Source organism: Scomber scombrus, chromosome 10, assembly GCF_963691925.1.
Source record: "Scomber scombrus chromosome 10, fScoSco1.1, whole genome shotgun sequence".
NCBI classification, from domain to species: Eukaryota; Metazoa; Chordata; class Actinopteri; order Scombriformes; family Scombridae; genus Scomber; species Scomber scombrus.
Genome location: NC_084979.1, coordinates 9,596,836 through 9,619,068, shown reverse-complemented (window position 1 = coordinate 9,619,068; position 22,233 = coordinate 9,596,836). Strand labels below are relative to the sequence as shown.

General features: G+C 41.0%; 1 protein-coding gene across 1 annotated transcript in view; it reads left to right on the top strand.

The window, feature by feature from the left end:
• Positions 1-6,874: 6,874 nt before the first annotated feature.
• Positions 6,875-22,233, top strand: part of mtcl2 (microtubule crosslinking factor 2) — a 92,468-nt gene continuing 77,109 nt past the window's right edge. The window contains 3 exon segments of the mRNA XM_062426926.1: positions 6,875-7,861; positions 13,866-13,967; positions 14,699-14,821. Coding sequence (XP_062282910.1) covers positions 6,875-7,861; positions 13,866-13,967; positions 14,699-14,821 — 1,212 coding nt within the window.

The window sequence follows — 22,233 nt, the reverse complement described above, 5'->3', positions numbered from 1 at the left end:
ACCACACAAAGCTTTCTTTTTTTATCTCCAAAATAAACCATGAATATAAAATGCTTCACTTGCTCTGCACAAGAGGATTTTCCTCATGAAAGAGAATTGAGATGGCAAGTGTTTAAAACAACAAATGTGAAAACTTTTTCATCTGGTCTTAGGCTGAATTAGTTGTGTGGATCAGTGTTGATTTTAATAAAGATAATATGAAAAAGACACACTGAGAGAGAACACACTGTGAGACTGTAAACGGCAGGTGTTCAGTGTTTCTGATGTTAATGAAGATGTACTATCAGGTGTAATTCTGTGACTGCCACTTCAGGATCATTAGTCATGAATGAACACTTGATTTCAAATGCACCCCCTTCTGGTCATTGCAGTGTTTTGTTTTTTGTTTTAGAAATATAAGACTTTTAAAATGTCAAGCACAAACGTGAATGGAAAATAAAAAGGAAAACAACTTTTTCTTTGCTTTTTCTTTTTGGACAGCTTTTTATTCAATGGAAACTGAGATCCAAGCACATATTGGATTTAGGGTAGAGACCATTTTTAATTGCACCACAATCAAATGAGCCACAGGTTTTTTTCTGATCTCATACACTAACGGATGGTTACATTTTTCATTTTAGAGAGTGTGTATGGAATACTTACACAAGACATCACTGTCAAGTAAGTCTTGTACCAAAAAATCCTTTTAAACTTGGTCACAATGTCATTTTGAATTTATACAGCTGAGTTTGAATGTGTCATATATGTCTGGATATTTTCCTCTCTCCATACAGAACCATGAAGTTACTAAAGGTGAAACAGTGAAACCTGACTGATACATGACTGCTTAACGTAGACCAAGAGCATCATGGCATCATAATCTGTTTTTCCTTCATGAGTCTTGCGTTTCTTGCATTATTGTCACAGTACAATCACATTATTTGCTTGCAAGTAAACACAAGCAGTTTTAGACCATCTATAGCGCGCACGTAGTAATAAAATACATATACTGTATCTAACTGCTCTATGTCTGTGTTTGCCATTCTAGGGTTTCTGCACATAAATCATTCACAGGCTGTGATTCAGGCACCAAAGACTGTATCGGCATCTTGCATTGGCTATGTGACGAGAGTTAAATCTGATGGTGGTCACGGTTTTACCGTCACAGCAGAGAAAAAGGATCAAGAAAGTAAACATGAAAAGAAATGCTGCTGCAAGAACATACAAGTGATAATGGAATTGTATTCTAATTGTCTGCTAGAGTGTATACTGTTGAAGGTATATGAATATGGTTATTATTAGAGATACGGGATAAGTAGGAGCGGAGGAGGGAGTCCCACTCTGCTTTTTAGCATTAATAATGGAACAAATCATATGTTAATGACTGGAGATGACATAATGTTCCTTTCATTTATGGAAATGCTGCAGAACACACATTTTTAACCCCTTGCTGAAATTGTATACAAACTTGATGATGAAGTTGTTGCACTACATTACTGGCAACACGCTGAATCACACTCATACAGTCCATTTGGACATCTCTTAGGCATTAGATATGACAGTAGGGGAAAGAAGATTCAGCACACTCATCACGCATTACTGAATATGTTTAAAAATATGAATATGTTGAAAAGACAATTAAATGATATTAACAGCTACTTAAGGTTTTAACAATTACCTGCTGACTGGATGTAAGGTAACAGAATAATAGTCAGCCCTGTCAAGAGGGGTCGCAGAGGTATAAGAATGTAAGCTATTACTATTGAAAAAGACAATAGGCCACAGAAGATTGCAGGTTACTGAGTGAAAGAAAATCCTTTTTGTGAAAATTATGAAAGTTAAAATTAACTGTAACATGCAGTATTTGGTTGAAATTTTTGCTCCGTCAGTTCAAATAGTACTTGTCTACACAACATGCTTTTATTATAACAGATTATCAGGTGGAGGGGCTGCTGTGGGCATGAACATGTATTCACTAATACATTATTTTAACCCTTAAACAGGCAGGAGTGGAAAATGAGATGTTAATTATCCTTTTTATTTACTTTGATGTTACTAGGCATCTCATTTGCACCTAAGTTAACATTTACACAAATAATTTTTAATATATTTTGAACATTTTTGATTTTATGAGGATACGTTGCCCCTGTTAAGGTATAAAAAAAGCATAGGTATCTCCTGGTGCACGTAGAGGAGAGAAGAGTGTCTTTAACAGCAGAAGGGTTTTTTTTTCAGTAACTGCATCATGAAATGTGCTGTTAGGGATGAATTCTGTATTTTCTTCTTTTTCTAGCAGACTTCTGATCCCTGCCAGTAAAGCCCTTTGCATTTGACAAGAATAATTGAGATAGAGTGAGAGCGAGAGAGAGAGATACATAGACATAGACAGAGACAGAGAGACGGAGAGAGACAGAGAGAGAGAGAGAGAGAGAGAGAGAGAGAGAGAGAGAGAGAGAGAGAGAGAGAGAGAGAGAGAGAGAGAGAGAGAGAGAGAGAGAGAGAGAGAGAGAGAGAGAGAGAGAGAGAGAGAGAGAGAGTCTGGCAACCTGAGACTCATTGTACTGGGTTACCATGTGCATATGGAGTCCCACATGGAGTCAGGTGATGCTCTGACCTCCCTCAGCAGAAAGGACTTGAATTAATTATGATGGGAAAGGCTGTTTTCAAGGGAGATCCTTCTTATGCATATAGATGCACTGCACACAGACGTGGGACAACTGCTTGTATTCAGTTGATTAAGTTGTTTAATGTTTAATTGAGAATAATATCAAATCATCTGTGTATAACACATTCAAATGCAATTTCAGAATAATTACATTTAGTGAATATTTTATTCAGTACAATTTTATTTGGTTTATGTCCAGATGAATAATTACATCTTTTATCACATTATCTGTACGTATCTTTCATTACAGCTGTTTTGTGGTTGTTGATTTGTGGGTTTGTGTTCTAAATAGTTATCTACTGAATTAAGAAACTGTTGGGTATTTTTTACACCAATACTTTTTTCACAGTTTCCTCCTGTAAAAACCTAACGGGCATCCTGCTGCCTTCAACCTTTATTGGAAAGTGTTTAACTTGCTGCATAGCTGCGCACCTCCACACATAGTGAAGAACAGAATAGCAGGCGTTAGTGGTCACACAGCAGTAACAAACATGTGCAGTTAATGTACTTACCACCATCAAATTACCACATGATAAACCTGCAGCCTTCTGGACCCTTGAAGGTCTGATGCCCCCTGGAAATTTCCCACTTGGTATTCCATCCTGAACTGGTGTGAAATTGCATACCACTTGACCTGGAGCATAATTGCAATATTTGACCGAAATGGTCACAAAAAGTGTGCAGCAGAAACGTAACTCAGAGAATCAGTTTAATAATAATAATAATAATAATAATAACCTTTCAAGATACCCAAGGTCGCTTTACAAGAGTGGGAGTAGGGGGGTAGGGGCAGGGTGGGGGTTTAGGGAGGGTAGGCAAGAGAGAAGAGGTGTGTTTTGAGGTGCTTTTGGAACTGTGTCAGAGAAGTAGCGGAACGGATAGGAGGGGGCAGGGTGTTCCAAAGGGTAGGGGCAATTGCACAGAAAGCCCTGTCACCAAAGGTCTTGAGTCTGGTGCGGGGAGTGGAGAGTAAGTCCTTGCTTACAGGTGTGTTTCAGAGAATACAGTAGAAATGGTTTGAAACTAAGTGTTCAGCTTGAGTTTTAATGTCTGAAATTATTCACTGTGAGTTATTTCCTTCAAGTGAGATGATGGATGGTTGCAGTGAGAAGAAAACCAGAACAGATTGGACCATTGCCACCAACCTGTTAACCTCACTGGGTCCAGACAGGGATCAGCTGGCAGAGGGTGCTGTGGTTGCTGCTTAAGGACAGGATCTCCAGCATCCTCTCCTCCTTCATCAGCAGCCTGGAGGACAGACAATGGCAGGGCATCCAGAACAGGATGATGGACCCGGAATTGGACGTAAAATGGTCATGTTTAAGAATTAGGAGAAATAACGACCTTTCTATGTCTTTGCTTCGGCCCCGAAAAGTTCCTGGGTGGGGCTTGAGGTTTACTCGGTGCTGATTGGGTATACTCAAAGCAGGACGTGGCGTCAACAGAAAGCGCCAAAATAAGCAGCATTTTTAAAAACCCAGCAGAAGAAGAACAGTAGTAGAAAGCGTCTACACCGACCGGAAAAAAGCCATCATGAACACGAACACACAAACCAGAAACGCATGGCTCCTCCATGTTTACCTCTTCGTTGTCCTTTTCTTTGTTATGTTATGAGTCGCTTCTGTGACGTCACGGTCAGAGTCCGGTGGGTCCTATCTGGGTCCTACTCTGCTATGGAAACACAACAGCTGAGAGGACCGAGTGAGAGGACGTTCCTGTAAAGGTCCCGCCTCCTAAATTTTACCAGGAACTTCCTGAAGTTGCTTGCTGCCAGCAACTGCCCTCCTCCTGCTCAACTCAGGCTGATGTGGTGGATGAGACGACTTCTCAACGTGGAGACTCCCTACTGGAAAAAGCAACTGAGGAGGTGATGTCAGCTGTCAGGAGAGAGAGAGGATGCTAGGTAGAATCCTGCAAGACCTCACCATCAAACTAACCAAACAGAGGTCAGACGCTGCAGAGCTGGTGTCTTACCTTCAACACATTTAGCCTGAGGTTTGACAGTGATGATTTTATGATGATTTTTATTTTATTCTAAGACTGATATATTGTGAAGCCTTATCAATTTTTTGTGTCAGCAGTGAACTATCAGACTTTCATAGCACCTATCTTCATGTACCCTGCCTATCTTGGACTCGGTTGCCTCTGACATTTTGGACACTAGCATCAGTGCTGTGAAAGAAATATGCCATAATAAGAAAACAAAGTTCCTGCGACAATACAATGAGACGAGAGTAACTGAGGATCAAGTCAACTCTGCAGCTTTTGAGATAAAAGCCAACCTGCAGGGGAAACTGTTTTTCAGCTGCCACAAAGAATCTGTGGAGTAAGTAAAGAAGGAGGAAATGCTAAAGGCAAAGAGGATGGTATCACACATCTGTCCAACTGGAGAGAGAAGGCAGCAGTGTGTGGACACCCAGAAAGACGAGGGAACCAGAGTGTAGAGCATGACCGTTACTGTGAGGACTCTGTTGGATCAAATGTATGCTTGTAGTGAAGACAGCGACAGCTCAGCACTGAACAGACTGCTATCCAGCTTCTTCCAGCTGCTCTGGAAACCTCTGAGTCTGTCCTGTGATCCCGTCAATCCAACTGAGACGCTTTTCTCATTATCTGAAGCAGCTGTAAAGTGCCTCCTCACATCGCACCTCCACCCTCCTCTGTCCTGGGCATGGGTCCGGTCATATGGATCCAAAGCAGCCAATCTGCACAATTTGCAGAATCGGCCTAGCTGTAAAATGACATCATCAGGCTGTATGCTCAGGTGATCACCAAGCATGTGATAAGCATCCTCAGCAGGTCATTTAGTATCTCCCAGCTGCAGCTGGAGGTGGAAGGTTTTCTGGAAATGGTGGAAAATTATAGTGATGCACTAAAAGAGAAGAGGAGGGAGAGTGTGGTGTGTTTCTTCACGACACTTCCAATAAAGCTAAAAAAAACAAAACAAATGGAGGAAGCCAACAATCCAGTGGGATATAATTCAATTCATATGAGGACACCCAGGATGAAAGCGCTGCAGTGCCCATGCACACTGAGGATGAGGAGGATGAGGGGAATGTTCAGGCTGATGTCTACTACAAGCTGAGGACTTTCTGACAAAATAGTCAAGATTGTTTGGGAATATGAGCTCACTCGCTGGCAAACTCAGGCACTTCTCCCTATTAAATAACACTGTCAATGGGATTCTCAAAATGACTTATAAGCTTTTATAGAATAAAAGAATAAGTTGTGCCAACAAATGAAACTGAGCTGTAATAAAATTACAACCCTTAGCTGAGATTCATTTGAGAGGTAGAGTTCTGCTAGTGTGGCCCATCACACTCCCTCTTATTCAACTCCCTCTCCTTCCCTCCCCAATAATATACAATGCCTAAAAATCTATCCAAAAATAAACTAATAATACATGCTGACATTGTGCACGGACACCAGTGAGATGGTGAGGAAGAGTGCATTAAAACAATCAGTAAATGGAGTCTAGTGTCCTTTTGGGGGAGTGGCTGCATGATGTATTTTCTGGCTGCCACACATCATTGCTTTCCACGCAATGTCCATAAATATCATTTATTAGGGTATTTTAAATGCAGTTGCCCCTGTTTCATTATCATCATCTCATCATTATCAGTAAATGTAGTCTTGACTTTGAAGCAGTGCAAAAAGGGCACCGTTGAGTTCTGCTCATGTCAGAGCAGCCACACAGTATTTATTTCTCAAGAAGTGTCCTAATATCTTGCAGTGGTGGCGACAGAGAGCTGCAGAAATTAGATTCTCTCTCTCTCTCTCTCTCTCTCTCTCTCTCCCTCCTCCTGGGCTACATCCCGTTATCTGGGCGGAGAGAGAGAGAAAGACAGAGAGAGAGAGGGCGAAAATATCCACCACACTGCTTCACAGTTGACATCCACAGCTCCTCTAAACAGGAACCGGCTATTTGGTGCTGTTGTCGAGACAGATTCTGAGGCGAAGAGAGGAGGATCTATCAGAACAATAGATTATAGATTTACTATACACACGGTGGAAAAAGGGATTCTATTTGGCTTTTTTGCAGTTTTTGGACTCTGCTTCCTGCCTCTCCGTCTACTGTTGCGCTACAGGAGCGTTTATTGTGGCTAGAGTGAGGATCCCCTCCTTTTGTGTTGCTCTGCAGTTGTTTATTCACAGTCCAACTTCTGCCTCCTGTTTCTCCACAGAGGAGGTTTCATTTCAGTTTTTCTAGTTTCGGCATAAACGGAATGAATGACAAAAACAAAGGAGGTTGATGTCCATAACTCTCCGGCTCACCTCGTCTTCGCCTCGCCCAAGGAACGGAGACTCCATCTCCGGCAGAAGATGGAAAGCGGAGGCGGGACGGAGGGCTCGGACAGCGGGCAGGCGCAGCACGCGGTGGCCGGGCAGCAGCAACAAAACCCCCGGCCTGAAACCGCGGAGCTGTCTACGGTGCTATCAGCTCCGGGCGAGAAGAAGAAGATAAACCGTGCTCCATCCCCGGCCAGGCCGAAGGATGTGCCCGGGTGGTCGCTGACAAAGATCCGCGGAGGGATTGGGACCCCGACCCTGAGCGTGAAGCCGGGAGCCATCCACTTGGGTAGCCGCCTTTCCAGACGCAGCCCCGTAGGAAGCCTCAGTGGAAAGGAGAGTAAAGCCGAAAGGAGTGGAAGTGGCAAACCGGCGGGCAAAGCTTCCTTCTCCTCCGCAGCATTGTCTAAGACCACGGCGGCCAAGGGTGGCAAAAGCACCGGAGGGCGAAGGAAGGTGTCGGACGCAAGCATAGGATCGGATGATTTATCAAAGGACTCTGGCTGTGCCCCTGGGAAGCTTTCCCCGACCGACAGCAGCTCCGAGCTCTCGGACTGCGCCTCCGAGGAAAACAAGCTCTCCCCGGACGCTGTGAGCAGTGACGCCGAGTCGAGGAGCAGCCGAGGCGGTGGACTGGATGGAGACAACCCGCTCAGGAATGGCACGTCCGCTGATAGAGCTAGTCAACAAGCCGCCGCCAAATCCGGGGGCTCCTCCGGGGAGAAGGACCGACTCTCCATTGGTGTGGAGACCGGGGAAGGGAGCATATCACCCGGCGATGAGCGCTCCGCCACCTCGTTTGACAGCAGGGTGCCTGCCAGCACGTCCCTGGCTTTCTCAGACCTCACAGATGAATTCATGGACGGGATGCATGAGGAGTTTGTCAGGGAAATAGAGGAGTTGAGATCCGAGAACGATTACCTCAAAGTAAGTGAAATATGTTTTATTCATTGTCCATAAATAATGAGTGGATTTAAATTTCTTGGAAGTTGCCTACCCTTGTACTTCTCAAGTTGTTTTTATCAGGCCCCTTAAAAACAGACTTTGCACCAAGGGCCCCATAGGAGAGGATTTCAATCATTTTTCTTTCAAGGCAAGATCCTCTCAATGATCCAGCATCTCTCAGAATGGATGGATGCTTTATCATGAACTCTGTTGGGTTTATTTACCATTTCACTCTAGACTTGTTTCCTGGTGTGTAGAAATGCCTTTGGATGCCATCCAAGGCTACTCACTGCAAGGGTGATGATAGTGTTATGAATAGTCTGCACCCTCAACAACACATGTAATCACAGATTGCATGCTTTTTATGTGTAAGCAGAGCATTCTCAAAAATCTACTGTAAAGCTGGAGTCAAGTGTATGATTTTGGTTAAGTAGATATAATATTTTTGACAGATTGTGGCTCTTCATGGAGATGATGTCAGCCTCTAAAGCATGCAGTGAAATCTGCCTCATTCTGCCTTGATGCAGTGTTTTTTTCCGAAGGTGTTTGATTATCATTGGTTGAATGGGGTAATTTAAGTATCCTGTGATGGATTATACTGTTTCAGTGCCCATCTTGAGTAGAAAAACACTCCAAAATCATGTGTATTTGTGTATTAAGGGTATTTCTGTCATCAGTCAAATGTTTTCAGAAAGCTCAAATTTAGGTATTGGTTACATCATACTGAAATGTTTCTTCTGTCAGATTGTAGTCTACAAGCCATTCAAGACAAGAGTAGTAATGTTATGTATAGGCTCAACCGGGCAGCTACCATTGCAAGCTTCCAGCCACCAACACCAAAACATCAGCACTCAAGCAGGTTTAAAGAAACAGTAGGGTATCATTAGAGTTTGGTACTAAAGACATCTCTCAGCTCCCACTACTTGTCTCCAGGCAGTGAAATGTAATATATGTGGATCCACCAGTCAAGCTGATCTATCCTGCCTTGAGAGTGATTGATTAGGGGAGAGGATCAATTACATTAGCATGTCCCTAAGCACTAAGTGGCAGTGACCAGACAAGCCAATAATTGTAAGAGCTTGATTTGGGAGGTTGATTCATCAACAGCGTTTGCCTGAACAGGAGCAGCACCTTGTCTTTTCCCTGGTCTTTTGTGCAACAGTGTTGGAGAATTTTGAATGTTGGTTTAGTTTGTTGGTCATTGTTTTTTCCATTTTCAGAGTCAGACCTTTACTCAGTGATTGGAGTCACAGCTGATGGGTTTTTTATTGATTGCTGTGCTGACATTGAAACATTCACTTTGTTTTTTGTGAACTCAAGCCATGATGCATTAGACATAAAGAGAATCAACTTTATTATGAGGATACAATAGTATTAGTTTTAGTTATAATAGCCAGCACAATCATTGGGATTATTGCCTCATATTGTTATGTAGGCCCAATTTGTTTCCCGCTTTTCTAATGTAAAGCTTCGCTGCTTTTTCTTCTATCACTATAAATTGAATATCTTTTTGTTATGCAGTGTTGCAAAAATGACCATCAATTGCAGTCTGGGCCCATATTATATGGTCTTTCCTTTAAAATCTTTAGCTATTGATACTGGATTTTTCTTGTCTTCTCAGTCCAATGAGTAGTGATGGTCATCGAGCGAGCATGTGTGTGTTTGTGTGTGTGTGTGTGTGTGTGTGTGTGTGTGTGTGGCAGTCCAGTGCTGCTGGCTGAATGCTTGTAACAGAGCTACCTTATTGGACCACCCCAAAGCCTCATGGGAGGTCTTGCAGTGATGTGAGTCTGGTTGTGTTTGTTGCTGCAGCTGTGAGGAACACCTGGTAAATAATCTGAAGATCAAAACAACATGCTGCTGAGGTGTCAGGCTCTCCCTCAATCTCTCTGTCTGTAGATGTGGCATCTAATTTTCGCTCATTAATTCCTTTATCTGTAATTCTACCCTCACTGCTCATCCATTTTGTCTTTTAGTACATACTTGCATCGCTATCTTTGACTATAGACCATGAACAGCATGCTGATGTGCTGACAGCTATTAGACTCTCTCTAATTGTAAATGTAGGCTATACCATAAGCTTCTACAATGTTTCTGTTAAGATCTGTTGTAGCTATGACAGAAGAACCACATCTGCAGTCCTGATCTCCTTCTCACCTGATTTTCCTACAGCTGAAACATTCTTATCTTGAGGTGACATTACAACGCTGTCTAATGCTGTTGATCACTCCTAGCATCCATACACCTCACTGAAGTGGCTATCAAAGCTAATAAAGGAACTGAATTTGGGACCACATGATTAACAGCATATAGGTCTTTTACTGCAGGCTGTACTGCAGGATGTTACAGCTCAACCTGATGAAAATTGGGCCTTTTGGACTTCATTTTTAGGAATGTCTGTCCTGTGACTGCAATCTAATCTAACAGTTGAGCATCTGTGCAGGCTGAACTTGTGACTGTTTTAGTCCTGGCACTGCTATCTCTCAGTATTCACAATATTTTAAATGGCAAGAAATAACTTTGGTAGTACAGGTAAACACCTACCCAATGTGTTCTTATCATACTGTTCATACCGTATGTGGTTTCAGCAAGTAAATAAATGCTTCATAATCACTCTGAACATGAGGCTGTTTTTCATTATCTGATCTGTTGATATAAAAAATGTAATATTTATGAAGATACAGTGACATGTTATAGACAGACTCATGACTGCAGCTTCTTGCCATGCATCTTTGACTAATCTCAGTGGTAATGCCTGGTTAAACAAACATGAATCCTGTCCAGATTATCCACACCTGTGGATATGTTTAAGACTATAGCCTATTTCCAACTCAGCACAGCAAAATGAATGTGCTAGAGCTGGCTGATATAAATAAAAATCTCAATATTAGACGGATTTGTTCAGCATTTTGTTACCACCAGCACTCGGTTAGCTTAGCTTAGCGGAAAATCTGGACACAGGGGGAAACAGCTAGCATAGTTCTGTCCAAAAGTAGCCTTGCTAATACACTATGTTTATGTTTTTGTTTTTTTACACCTCAGTTTGGTTCTAATTAAACAAATAATATGTAATATATGTTCATTAATAAGCTTCAGAGGTGCTGGTACGTGGATTTTTTGATACTTTTGGACATAGTCAAGCTAGATGTTTCCGCCTTTGTGCTAAGCTAAGCTAACTGGCTGCTGTTGGTAGCTTACATTACACACATGAGAGTGCTATCTCATCCAACTACGGACAAGAAAGCTATATATCAAACTAGCTATGAATAGCAATAGCTATATATATCAAACTCTATGAAGTCTTAACAAAACGGCTTTAGTAAAATATTTTTCTATTCAATACAAAAAATGAATAGGGTCCTGGTTAAAAACTGTACTGCAAAGTGCTGTTACTTAATAACCAAAAATGAAATCCTCAAAGCAAGTTTACAGTTGACTAATTACAACATTACATCTATAAAGTTAGTGTTTCCCTGCTTCCTCTGAGTTATTTTGCATGTTTTTTGTCATACTTTAAAAGCAAAAACACATTTATATAAATCATAGCTGCTGTAGTTAATGTCATACAAAAATAAAGTGCACAGTCATGTCCATGGATCAATCAACAGAAATGTTGATTGTATATAATTTAGGTATGTAGCTCTATCAACATGAAGTAATGGATGGTCTTCCAGAAGGTAGTGAGGACTGTTATCATAGCAGACGTTTGTGAGCTCTAATTTCTATCATCACCAGTCTGTCTCTCTGAAAATCTGACCTCTGATTGGTCGATGCATTCTCCTGCCTGGGTTGTTACTCACATAGCAGAAACCATCTTCCCTGTTCTTCTTTAGTTAGCGATGAAAAGCAGGTCAGTAGACCACCTCTCCCTGTATCTCTCTTTTTTTCTCGGCATATTATCTTGTGATTCCCTCGTTTCACGTCCTCACATTCTCACTCTGCTGTCATTTCTTTCACGCTCTGTTTTCTCATCCCTTCCCCTTTCCATTTTCCATTCCTTTGCCTTTATTTCCTTTTCTCCTTTTCCATTCTCCTTTCTTGTTCTTTCTTTTTCCTTCCTGCTATTTCTTTTTGTGCTGTTCTTTCTTTTTCTTTTTCCTCTTTTCGTCTTTTCATTCTCCTCTTTCTTTCTTCTTCTTTTTGGTGTTCTTCCACCTTGTTTTACTTTTCCTATCTTTCCAGGTCTTTTCTTCTTTTTTAGTTACCTTCTTTTCATTTCTTTTGCTTTGTTTTTTTTTTTGTTTCGTATAATTTTACTTCTCTCTTTCCTTTTTTTCATTTTCTTTCCTTTTTCTTCCCTTTTTCTTCTTTTCATTTCCTGTCTTCCTCCCTCTTCTGTATTGCAGATGTGTAGTGCAGTAGTAGTCAGTGTCTTGCAGATTGCTTCTTGCTGCAGTCTATTTTAGCTCAATCAACAAATCTGTCTCACAGGAGCACACACAAACACACACACATACACACACACACACTCATCTTGCTGCATGCTGTACTTCACACTTTTCTTCAATTCTTAAAATGTTTATGATCCATATACTCTCACACACAAGCTGTTTATACTGTAGGTCAGGGGTTCTCGAACTTTTTCTGATAAGATTTCTGCTTTTCCATGTTTTATTATAGAATGCGCATGACCAAAATAGTCACATGTGTTACTTATGGATTGAATAATGGTCAAAATAAACAATCCCCCTTTTTGCTGTGGACCCTGGAACCCCTCAAGGACCTTTGGGGATCCCTGAACCCCACTATAGAGCCACTGCTGTAGATAGTAGAAACAAAGACACACCCTACTTACAGTTGCTATCCTTCTTAATATCTCATTACATACACATGCACGTATGCACACATCCCCAGAGCTCCTTGTTGGTGCAGATGGAGCTCTGTAGAAGCTGACCCACATTCTCCACTGTAGTAAATTATGACAGCACTACTACTACTACCGCAGCCGCTCGTACTCCTTTTGCCTATTATGCTTGCATGTCATACATGAACACACACACACACAATGTACACTCTGAGAAGCACACTGTAGTCTCACAACCCTCTTGCTGTCCCATAAAGCCCATTGACCCAGTCTTCTCATAGTGGGTTGTGGCGAATTTCATTGCAGGCGTGCACGTTTATATAAGAGCTGCGCCTTAAATAAAAATGTGAGGGATGATGCAATTCATACTGTCAGGCTGAAATTAATAAATAATTCCTTGTTTAATATGTCTTTAAAAGTGGGAGACAACAGTAGGTCTGTGCATTAATCATATACTGTACATGTACTACAGTAGCTTTATTTAAAGTGGTATTTTTCCCAATACTGCTCTATACAATAAATTAACATTCTTGTGGGTTTAGTGTAGGAATTTCTTTCCTTTGCTCTTAATTTGTGCTGCTGCAGACTCAATTCCCCTGTAGGGACTGTTAAGAGTTTCCCCAAAGGTAATCCAATAACCTGACCCTGACATTTGACCTCCTTTGTGCTACCTCCTGAGTGGCAGAGATAAAGAACAATCAATACAGTCTCATATTACTCTAGTAATATAGTAGTCAGTACACCATCTTCATCTCATGAGTCCATGTAGTTCTCTGTTTCTGATGACCCCTTTTATTTGACTTGTGAGAATATTATGTTGCAGTTCATTTTAAGGCGACACTAATTGTTGTAATGGTTATCCTTATAATGATGATGATGAAGAGGAAGATGTAGTGGCTAATGATAGCAGGCAGTGATTGATAGGATGGATTACAACCCTGACAATGTTAATGGTAGATGATTTTTTGATGGTGATTATAATCTTGTATTTATTACAAAGATGCTAAGAGATATAATGACTTATGATCCACATATGTGCATATAATACTGTCATCACTTTCAGAGATGTTCAGTTAGAAGTGTCTGCAGTAGATACAGTGACAGCTCTTTCTCTGCAGGCTGATAACAGTTGAGTTTCATGTTCAAACGACTAATACACTTTCCCTTCTTCACCTTCTGCAGGATGAGATGGAGGAGTTGAGGTCTGAGATGTTGGAGATGAGGGACATGTACTTGGAGGAAGACGTCTACCAGCTACAGGAACTACGGCAACAGCTGGAGCAGGTACGTGTGTAGGCGGATAGACAAACTAAATGAGTCTTTTGTTGAATCTGTAGTCATTTTCTTTGATGAGGAGCTTTAAATGAATATCATACCCAAAATGTCTTCTTTGGTGTGTGTGTTTACAGCGCAGCCAAACAAACTCATGTTTTTTTAATTAAAAAAAATCACTGAAACAGGTCTTTTACCATCATACCTGCAATCTGCGATGTGATATCATGCTGCACAGAGCAAATACTTTTCCTCACAGCAGGGCAGAGTGGAAGATGTTGGCTAGCCTGCTGAGAAGTTAGTGTGTGCAGCCTGTGCCCTGCAACTCTTCACCTAACAGCTCATTGTGGCTGTTTCCTCTTTTTCCATTATTCTCTGAAATATTTCAAACTGATTCGCTATTAAAAATTGCCAAAAATAACCTCGCTTCATAGCCAACTGTACACTTTTAATATGAAGCTGCTGCAGTAGGAAATGTTGGGTATGCATTGGCAGAAACATAATACAACCCTGTTTCTAAATATGCAAAGTTTCAGTTTAAAGTTCTTGCCTCAAAGGCTTTGTTTTATGTGTGTTTTTTGTGTGTTTTGGAATGTGACTGTCTATATTTTATTTATTCTATAATGGCTGCTGCAGGGCAAATTTTCCTTGAGGGCACAATAGAATCAAGCGATGATGAAAAGAAAGATGGCTCAGACAGACGACATGTAACATCATCTCCTGACCTCACGTCTGTTTCTCAGGCAAACAAGACCTGCCGCATCCTGCAGTACAGGCTGAGGAAGGCCGAGCGTCGCTCCCTCCGTGTGGCCCAAACAGGGCAGGTGGACGGCGAACTGATACGAACGCTGGAGCAAGACGTCAAAGTAAGTGTTTGTTGTGTGCGTGTTTGAGAAAGGCTGATTTGAAATGAATAGACTATTCTGAAGCTGGTGCCACATTGCTCTTAGCAGCTGCAGATTAGCTGTGTACATGCAATAGATACAGTATATTACAGTTATTAAGACGCATGATAGAGAAATTGAGATACCATGTCTGTAATTAGATGTTATGGTGCGGTGAGGCTGTGAGCCAGTTTATTGAGGTCAAAGTGCCTGAAGTAGTCTGGAGCCGATTTATTTTCAGATGTAGTCAACTTGGACACAGTAAACTTCTCTACAGCAACACACTCTGCAAGCTAATTCAATTTCTGCTAAAAGTCCAGAAACTGAAACATAACTTTGTGTAAAGATGTTTATATTGGGGGGTTGTGGGGAATGTTACTCCAAACAGGCTGAGCTATTTTTTCTTAGTCTTTATAAAGATACTCTCAACTAGACATTTTGATTCTTCGGGTTAGTTTTATAGAGATAAAGATATGCTTGTATAAAAGCTTCTTTTTTCATTGAACACTTTTGCACTAAAACCTACCTGTACTGAAAACCTATTAAACATTACACAGCTAACTTTGTACAGTCAACATCTGTACATCTTTTAAAATATTGAGTGAAATGAACAACAAACCCTAAATTTGTGTGATTCCTAGTTAGCCATCTTGCAAGCAGAGATACTCTGGAAAGGAAAATGAGTGTGATGTCTTGGTGATGATGTGACCAAAACACAACTAAAAATAAGTTTTGCCTCATAGGAGTACAGATGTGGCTACCAGACGGCCGTACATGTTGTGTTTTGTTTTGCACGATGCTTATGTATTGCAAGACAGTTCTTCTATTTTCTTCACAATGTTGAAGTCATGAGACTGTGGTGAGGTCAGGCTTCATCTAATTAGTTTAAGGAATTTCCCTGTTTAAAAACATATATGGACTGACGGTCACACTGATTTAGAGACACTGAACGCCTCATTAATCCCCCAGCTCAGTTCCACAAACACACGCAGATACAGCTAAGATCTGTTTTTTTACAAGCGTCCTTCATAGTACTGTATGCACACACACCAGTCACCTCAGGAATCCTTGATAAAGGCCAGTTACACACAAACACACTGAGTGCAGCGTGAAGCTACTGTGTGTTTTTGACCACGGTGACCCTGAACTGTGGATATACTCCGTCAAATTCAGAGCGTTCCTCCGACATTTTCCATGCGATGGAAGATACAATGAGGCCTTTATAACTCAACAGAGAGAGAGAGAGAGAGCGTGAAGAGAGAGAGAGCGTGTGTGTGAAAGAGAGACCGTGATGTCACTCTCTAAGGACCCTTAGCCTGCTGTTGCTGTCTGTCTCTCAGCTGCTGTCTCACCATCTGGTTGTTTTGATAGAAGGAAGGAGGGAAAAAGGATGAACGTACATCCTGTGACTTTGAGAGTGTGCGTTTAGACTGAAAGGAAAAAGGGGGATTGGTCAGCGTTTGAAAATTCAAATTGGCCAATGAGAGCGAGAGGTTGAGATGGGGGTGGATGGTGTGGGTATAGTCAGAAAAAAAGACTGAAAAGGAAAAAAGAGAAGCTAACAAAAATCAAAGAAAAGAACAAATATAGAGGAGGGGAAGTCAATGAATTATACAAGCAGGATTAGTTGTGTTTAATAGAGTTGATTTGAATGGAGGTTTGACTTGAATTTCAATCTGTGATAGCCAGTAGTAGCCCCCGGGTAAGAAATGTGAGAGTGAAGTCAGAGATGAGAAAGAGAGGGATGAAGCTTGAGAGAAAAAAAGGAGTAAATCGGCATCTGTTGGCTGCTTTAGCAAAGATACATTAACACAGGAAACATGAAAAAAATACACAGCTGGGAGACAAATCTGACTGCTCTCTGTGTCTCCCTCAACACATGGCTGATCGTCACCGGGGCCAAAGACTCAGACACCAGGTCAAGATATCTCATGCTGTCCTGTGTGTGTGTGTGTGTGTATGTGTGTGTGTGTGTGTGTGTGTGTGTGTGTGTGTGTACGCACGTGCATTAAGCCCACGCTAAGCTTCTCATTTACAAGCCTCTCACAGTCACTCCCCAGTTTATTCTGGTAGCATTATCATTAGCCTTATGAAAACAGGCACTCCTGTCTCTGTGACTCAGCAGTGATTCAGCTAGAGTGGAAAATAACATGAACAGCAATAGAAGACAAAATGACAAGGACTGTTAGCTTTGGATATCTGACTTCCAACAGAAATGCAAGTGATAAAAAACAAGGTCAACAAAATAATCTGTTGTGTTAAATTGTAGCTCATGTACTTGCATTCACTGTGTAGTGGTAGCTTCATATGTGCAGCATCACCTCAAATGCACTTGTATACTTAGTCAATTAAAAAATAATAGAGACTAGCAGTTTTAGATAATGGAATAAAAACAATGTGTAGTTTTGTTTCAATATTTGTACATTAGATGAAAAATCCTGGCAATGGTAAATGGCTAAAATGGTCATTTCCTTACCTTGGATAATGTTCTCAGCCACTTTAAGTGTTAACATTTGCATGGATTATGTAGCACTGATTTACGATTTTGGTGTCAGGCCAAACCATCTTAAGCTCAGTGTGTTCTTCTAACATGTTGTAACACAACACAGATGTTAAGAGTTGTATCATGCTCTTCTGCTTCATCTAATAGTACATATTTTAATAATACAGGCAAAAAAAAGGAAAAGCCCTTGTTGGTTAAACTACTTGCAGCTCAAGAACACATGAAACCTGTGACAAAGGTGACATTTCTTTGTATTCGGGGGTCACAAGCCAAAACAAGTCACAAGTAACTACTTTTAAAGATTTAGAAGATTTATTCAAGCTTATTTTCACCTGAGTTTTATGTCCTAACATCCCCAAAATGTGTCCAAAATGTCTTTATTCCTGCTAGAAGATGCTGGACCAAATCAGAAAATGCTTCATGTGCTTTAAATAGAAAGTGGATTATAGGATTGTGTCATTTAAAGTGTGTTTTGTTTTGTTTTTTAAATGTACCAGACTCTGCCCTTGTTACATCACATAAACTGTGGTTGATGCTTTTTGGACAATTACAAAATGTTTTAGAGATGTTTCGTCAGCGTTGAAAGTGTAGCTGGTGGACACGCCCGGCGCACGATCCAACTTGACCTTGACTTGCTGAGCTGCTCTTCACTGAGCTGCTTTAGTAATTGGCTTAACTGCTGTTGATGCGTTAAAACCCTGATTTGATGACTCACATGCAAATGCCACACAGATCAGCAAATGTACACACACACACACACACACACACACACACACACACACACACTCGCTCACCAACCAGCGCACATGTATGAACTCTCACATCCTCTCATCCTCCTCTGATCTTAGCACTCAAACTTTGTCTGTCCTTCACTCTGCTCTCCTCCTCCTCCTCCTCTGCCTGTCTTTCTGTCCAACTGCTCATGTGACCTTAAGCACTACTCCAGGGAGGCTATAGGGGACTGTCAGAGTCCATCTGGACGGAAGACAGAATGAGAACTAAGAGGAATGGAGAAATAGGAACAAATGTGTTTGTCACATGAATCATTTGACGCAAAAAACATCTCTTATACAGTATGTACATCACATGCTGTTATTTGGGCTCTTTCATAAATTGTGGGGACCTTAAAATCTCCATGAGAATTTCTGACATCATTTCCTGTCCTACTCACATACTGCTCTCATTCCCACAGGCTACAGACATCTGGACACACACACACACACACACACACAGATACAGAGGAAATACTTGTTAGGATTCTCATGATGTCAGCACAGTGGTACTTGACCATCTTTCCAGAGAAAATCAGAAGTGTGTCAGACTTTAAGGGTTTACTCTAAACTTTCTGACACGGTCATGATGCCGGCCGGGTCTTGTCATCCTGATTTCAGACTGAAATTTACGAAAAGTTTTCAATCTTTTGCTAAATATTAGAAGTACGTATTGAAACAAGTACTTAGTGATTGGAGCTTTCTTTGTATTATTGCTCACCAACATGACTAAGATACATTATTCTATTTTAAGCAAGTTGTATCCAGCAATGTAGTAATCCAGTAGATGTGTTCGTGTTTTTTTTTTACGATATCCATCTCTGACATACCTTCACTCCAAACAAACAAAATGATCTTTACATTTACTGTATTGTTGTAGTGGCAGAATTTTGAGGTAGACCTCTTAAAATCTTGGCACATAAAACTGAAACTATCTGCATTACGACTTTAACAAGTTTATTTATAACCTGTGTGCTGATAGACTCAGATCTGACCTTCAGCAGTCATATCAAATCAATCACCAAAATAGCCTTCTATCAGCTTAAAAACGTATCCAGAGTGAAGGTTTTTATGTCTCAAACAGACCAGGAGAAGTTGATTCATGCTTTCATCTCCAGTAGACTCGACTACTGTAACGGTCTTCTGACTGGACTCCCACAAAAAAGCATTAAACAACTGCAGCTCATTCAGAACGCTGCAGCTCGAGTTTTAACCAGAACAAAGAGATCAGAGCACATTACTCCAGTTCTAAAGTCTTTACACTGGCTCCCAGTCAGCTATAGAATAGATTTTAAAGTTATGCTACTGGTCTACAAATCACTGAATGGTTTAGGTCCAGAATACATGAATGACATGTTAGTAGAATATAAACCCAGTAGAGCTCTGAGATCTACTGACTCAGGTCAGATAGTGGAGCCCAGAGTTCAGACTAAACATGGTGAAGCAGCTTTTAGCTGTTATGCTGCACACAACTGGAACAGCAGAACAGCACCAACTACCAGCAGAACTGAAATCAGCCCCAACTGTGAATATTTTTAAATCCAGGTTAAAAACACTTCTTTTCTCCTGTGCTTATGATTGAGCTCTTTCAAAGCACTTTAAATTTTAATCTTTCATTTGCACTCTATGTCCTTTTAATGATTTTAAAGCAAATCATTATTTTATGCTGCAATCTTATTTTTAATGCTCTATTATAGTATTTTATTTCTCTCTCTTTCTATGTTTCTGTACTTTGTTTTTATTATTAGTGTGTGTGTGTGTGTGGGGGGGGGGGGAGGGGGGGTATGTATGTGTTGGATGATTGGGTTTTATTTTTATTTCTCAAATTCCATGTTTTTTCAATTTTTTCTGTTTCTTTTACAGTATGTAAAGCACATTGAGTTGCCACTGTGTATGAAATGCGCTATATAAATAAAACTGCCTTGCCTTGCCTTGCCTTATAATTTGAGTGAACTGATCTTTTAAAGTTGTAGCTGCTTATTTGCTGTCTTACTGGGTGTTAGATGAGAAGCTGGATATGTGCTGTCAGTATAGAGAGAGTGGTCTATGAGCTTTTCAGCCTGCACTGTAAGCAGCGTGGAACTTCACTGTGGTTGCCCAAATAAGGACAGATCACTACAACAGTGGCTGTAAACTAGGACAGCTTTATGGAGTCTACATGTGGCACCTTTGTACAGTTTGTGCCATAGGTAATTGAAATATAATCTACTGATATGAAGTAGTCCAATGTCCTGTGGGCTCACGATTAAATGCAGGGGTTAAAGTTCTCAGGCACCATGCCTGATTTCATATAATACATTGAACATATTTCCTCCTGGGCATTTTTGCAGGCTCATTTTTATTTCTTCTTCTCTTTTCTCACTTCTTTATTTTGTTTGGTTCAGTTCAGACCTCCTGTGAACTCATCCCCCCCTTGCTCCCTCACAGACGCACATTTGTACTGCCATACTTGTGAGGAGCCTAATTGGTACAATGCCTTTAAGTAACCTGAAATTCTAAACCTTAACCATCACACCACCCAAACCCAATCTCTAACTTTAACCTTTTTAATCTTCAAACAACCCTTTGAAGAAGTGAGGATCAGTCAAATGTCTTAACTTTCCAAAAATGTCTTCACTCACCCAGTCACCACACTGAAACTGCTCCTCAAAAGCACAAAAGCACACACACACAGGCATTAGATTAGAGCTGGGAGGAAGCAGTATCCGGTACTTTTATCTGAACAGGGCCAGCTCACAGCCTCATCTCCATTCTCCATATGTCACTGTGTGTGTCCGGTGTGTGTGTGTGTGTGTGTGTGTGTGTGTGTGTGTGTGTGTGTGTGTGTGTGTGTGTGTGTGTGTGTGTGTGTGTGTGTGTGTGTGTGTGTGTGTGTGTGTGTTTCTGTCTCTCTCTCTCTCTTGGATTCAGTACAGTAGATGTACTGCATGAGATCCAGGAAAGTGTTCCTCTTGCATCTCTCTCTCTATCTCTCTCTCTTTCACACACACACACACAAACACATGCCAACCCCCACATATGTGCCACGTGTCACACACATTGTAGGAAGTATAGTTTCCACGCCAGTGTCACAGTTTACATCCCTGCTAACAGTAGGAAGCGTGGTTTCCGTGTGTGTGTGTGTGTGTGTGTGTGGGTGTGTGGGTGTGTGTGTGTCATGATGATGCGTTTTCTTTTAGCTACTCAGATGGGATACATTGCAGCTTAGCTCTGCTTTACATTATTGAAATTTGAATATATTTGACTTTTGGATGTTTGGTTGCCAAAACAATCCATTTGAAGTTGCTGCCACATCACCTCAGAGCCTGTCATGGCAGTTTTTCTCGGTTTATCTGTGTGTTTATTTGGGCAGTTGTGCTGAGCCATGTGGTGAGCAGTGCACAGTCACTGGCAAGATAAAATAAGTTGTTTACCTTGATGAGCTGCTGGAGGTGTGCTGGTTTGCAAAAAATGCAGTAAGAGCCTGTTGTCTACACCTCTTCATTAAACGTTCACTGTGACTGTTTCTGCTTCTACTATTCACCTCTGTAGTATTTATAACTGATCTGCTGACCTAATATCTCCATATCTTGTTGTGTAGACCTGTTTTTACTGAACAATAGTAATGATAAGCGTCACTAATTAGGTGATAGACACATTACATTTCCTATCACTTGTCAATAAAAAAGGTTTTTCCATCAGTCATGTCAAGCCAACCCAGAATTTATTGACAATTCATTGACTGAATGATTAATTGACAGATAAATAGATAATAGAAGTATTATTGGACGCAGGCCCATTCAATAATACTGCAACTACTAATACAACAGCTATGGTATTGAGTAATATATCTTCACTCCCGAACGGATGCCTGTATGTTTGCATGAACGGATGGATGGATGTAATGATGGTTGGGGATATTGAAAGTGAGATCATGCCAAACGACATGCCATGGATTGTGGGAATTCATCACATTCCATCACCCTTGTCCCACTCTCACCCTCTATCTCTCTCTCTCTTTCCGTGTCTCCATCCAAAGATAGATAGCCTGTACTGGAACAGCTGTCACGCCAGTGGCTCTCTCTCTCTCTCCCTCTCTTTCACACATAATGGTTTTATATATAGACATGAAGCAGATTACT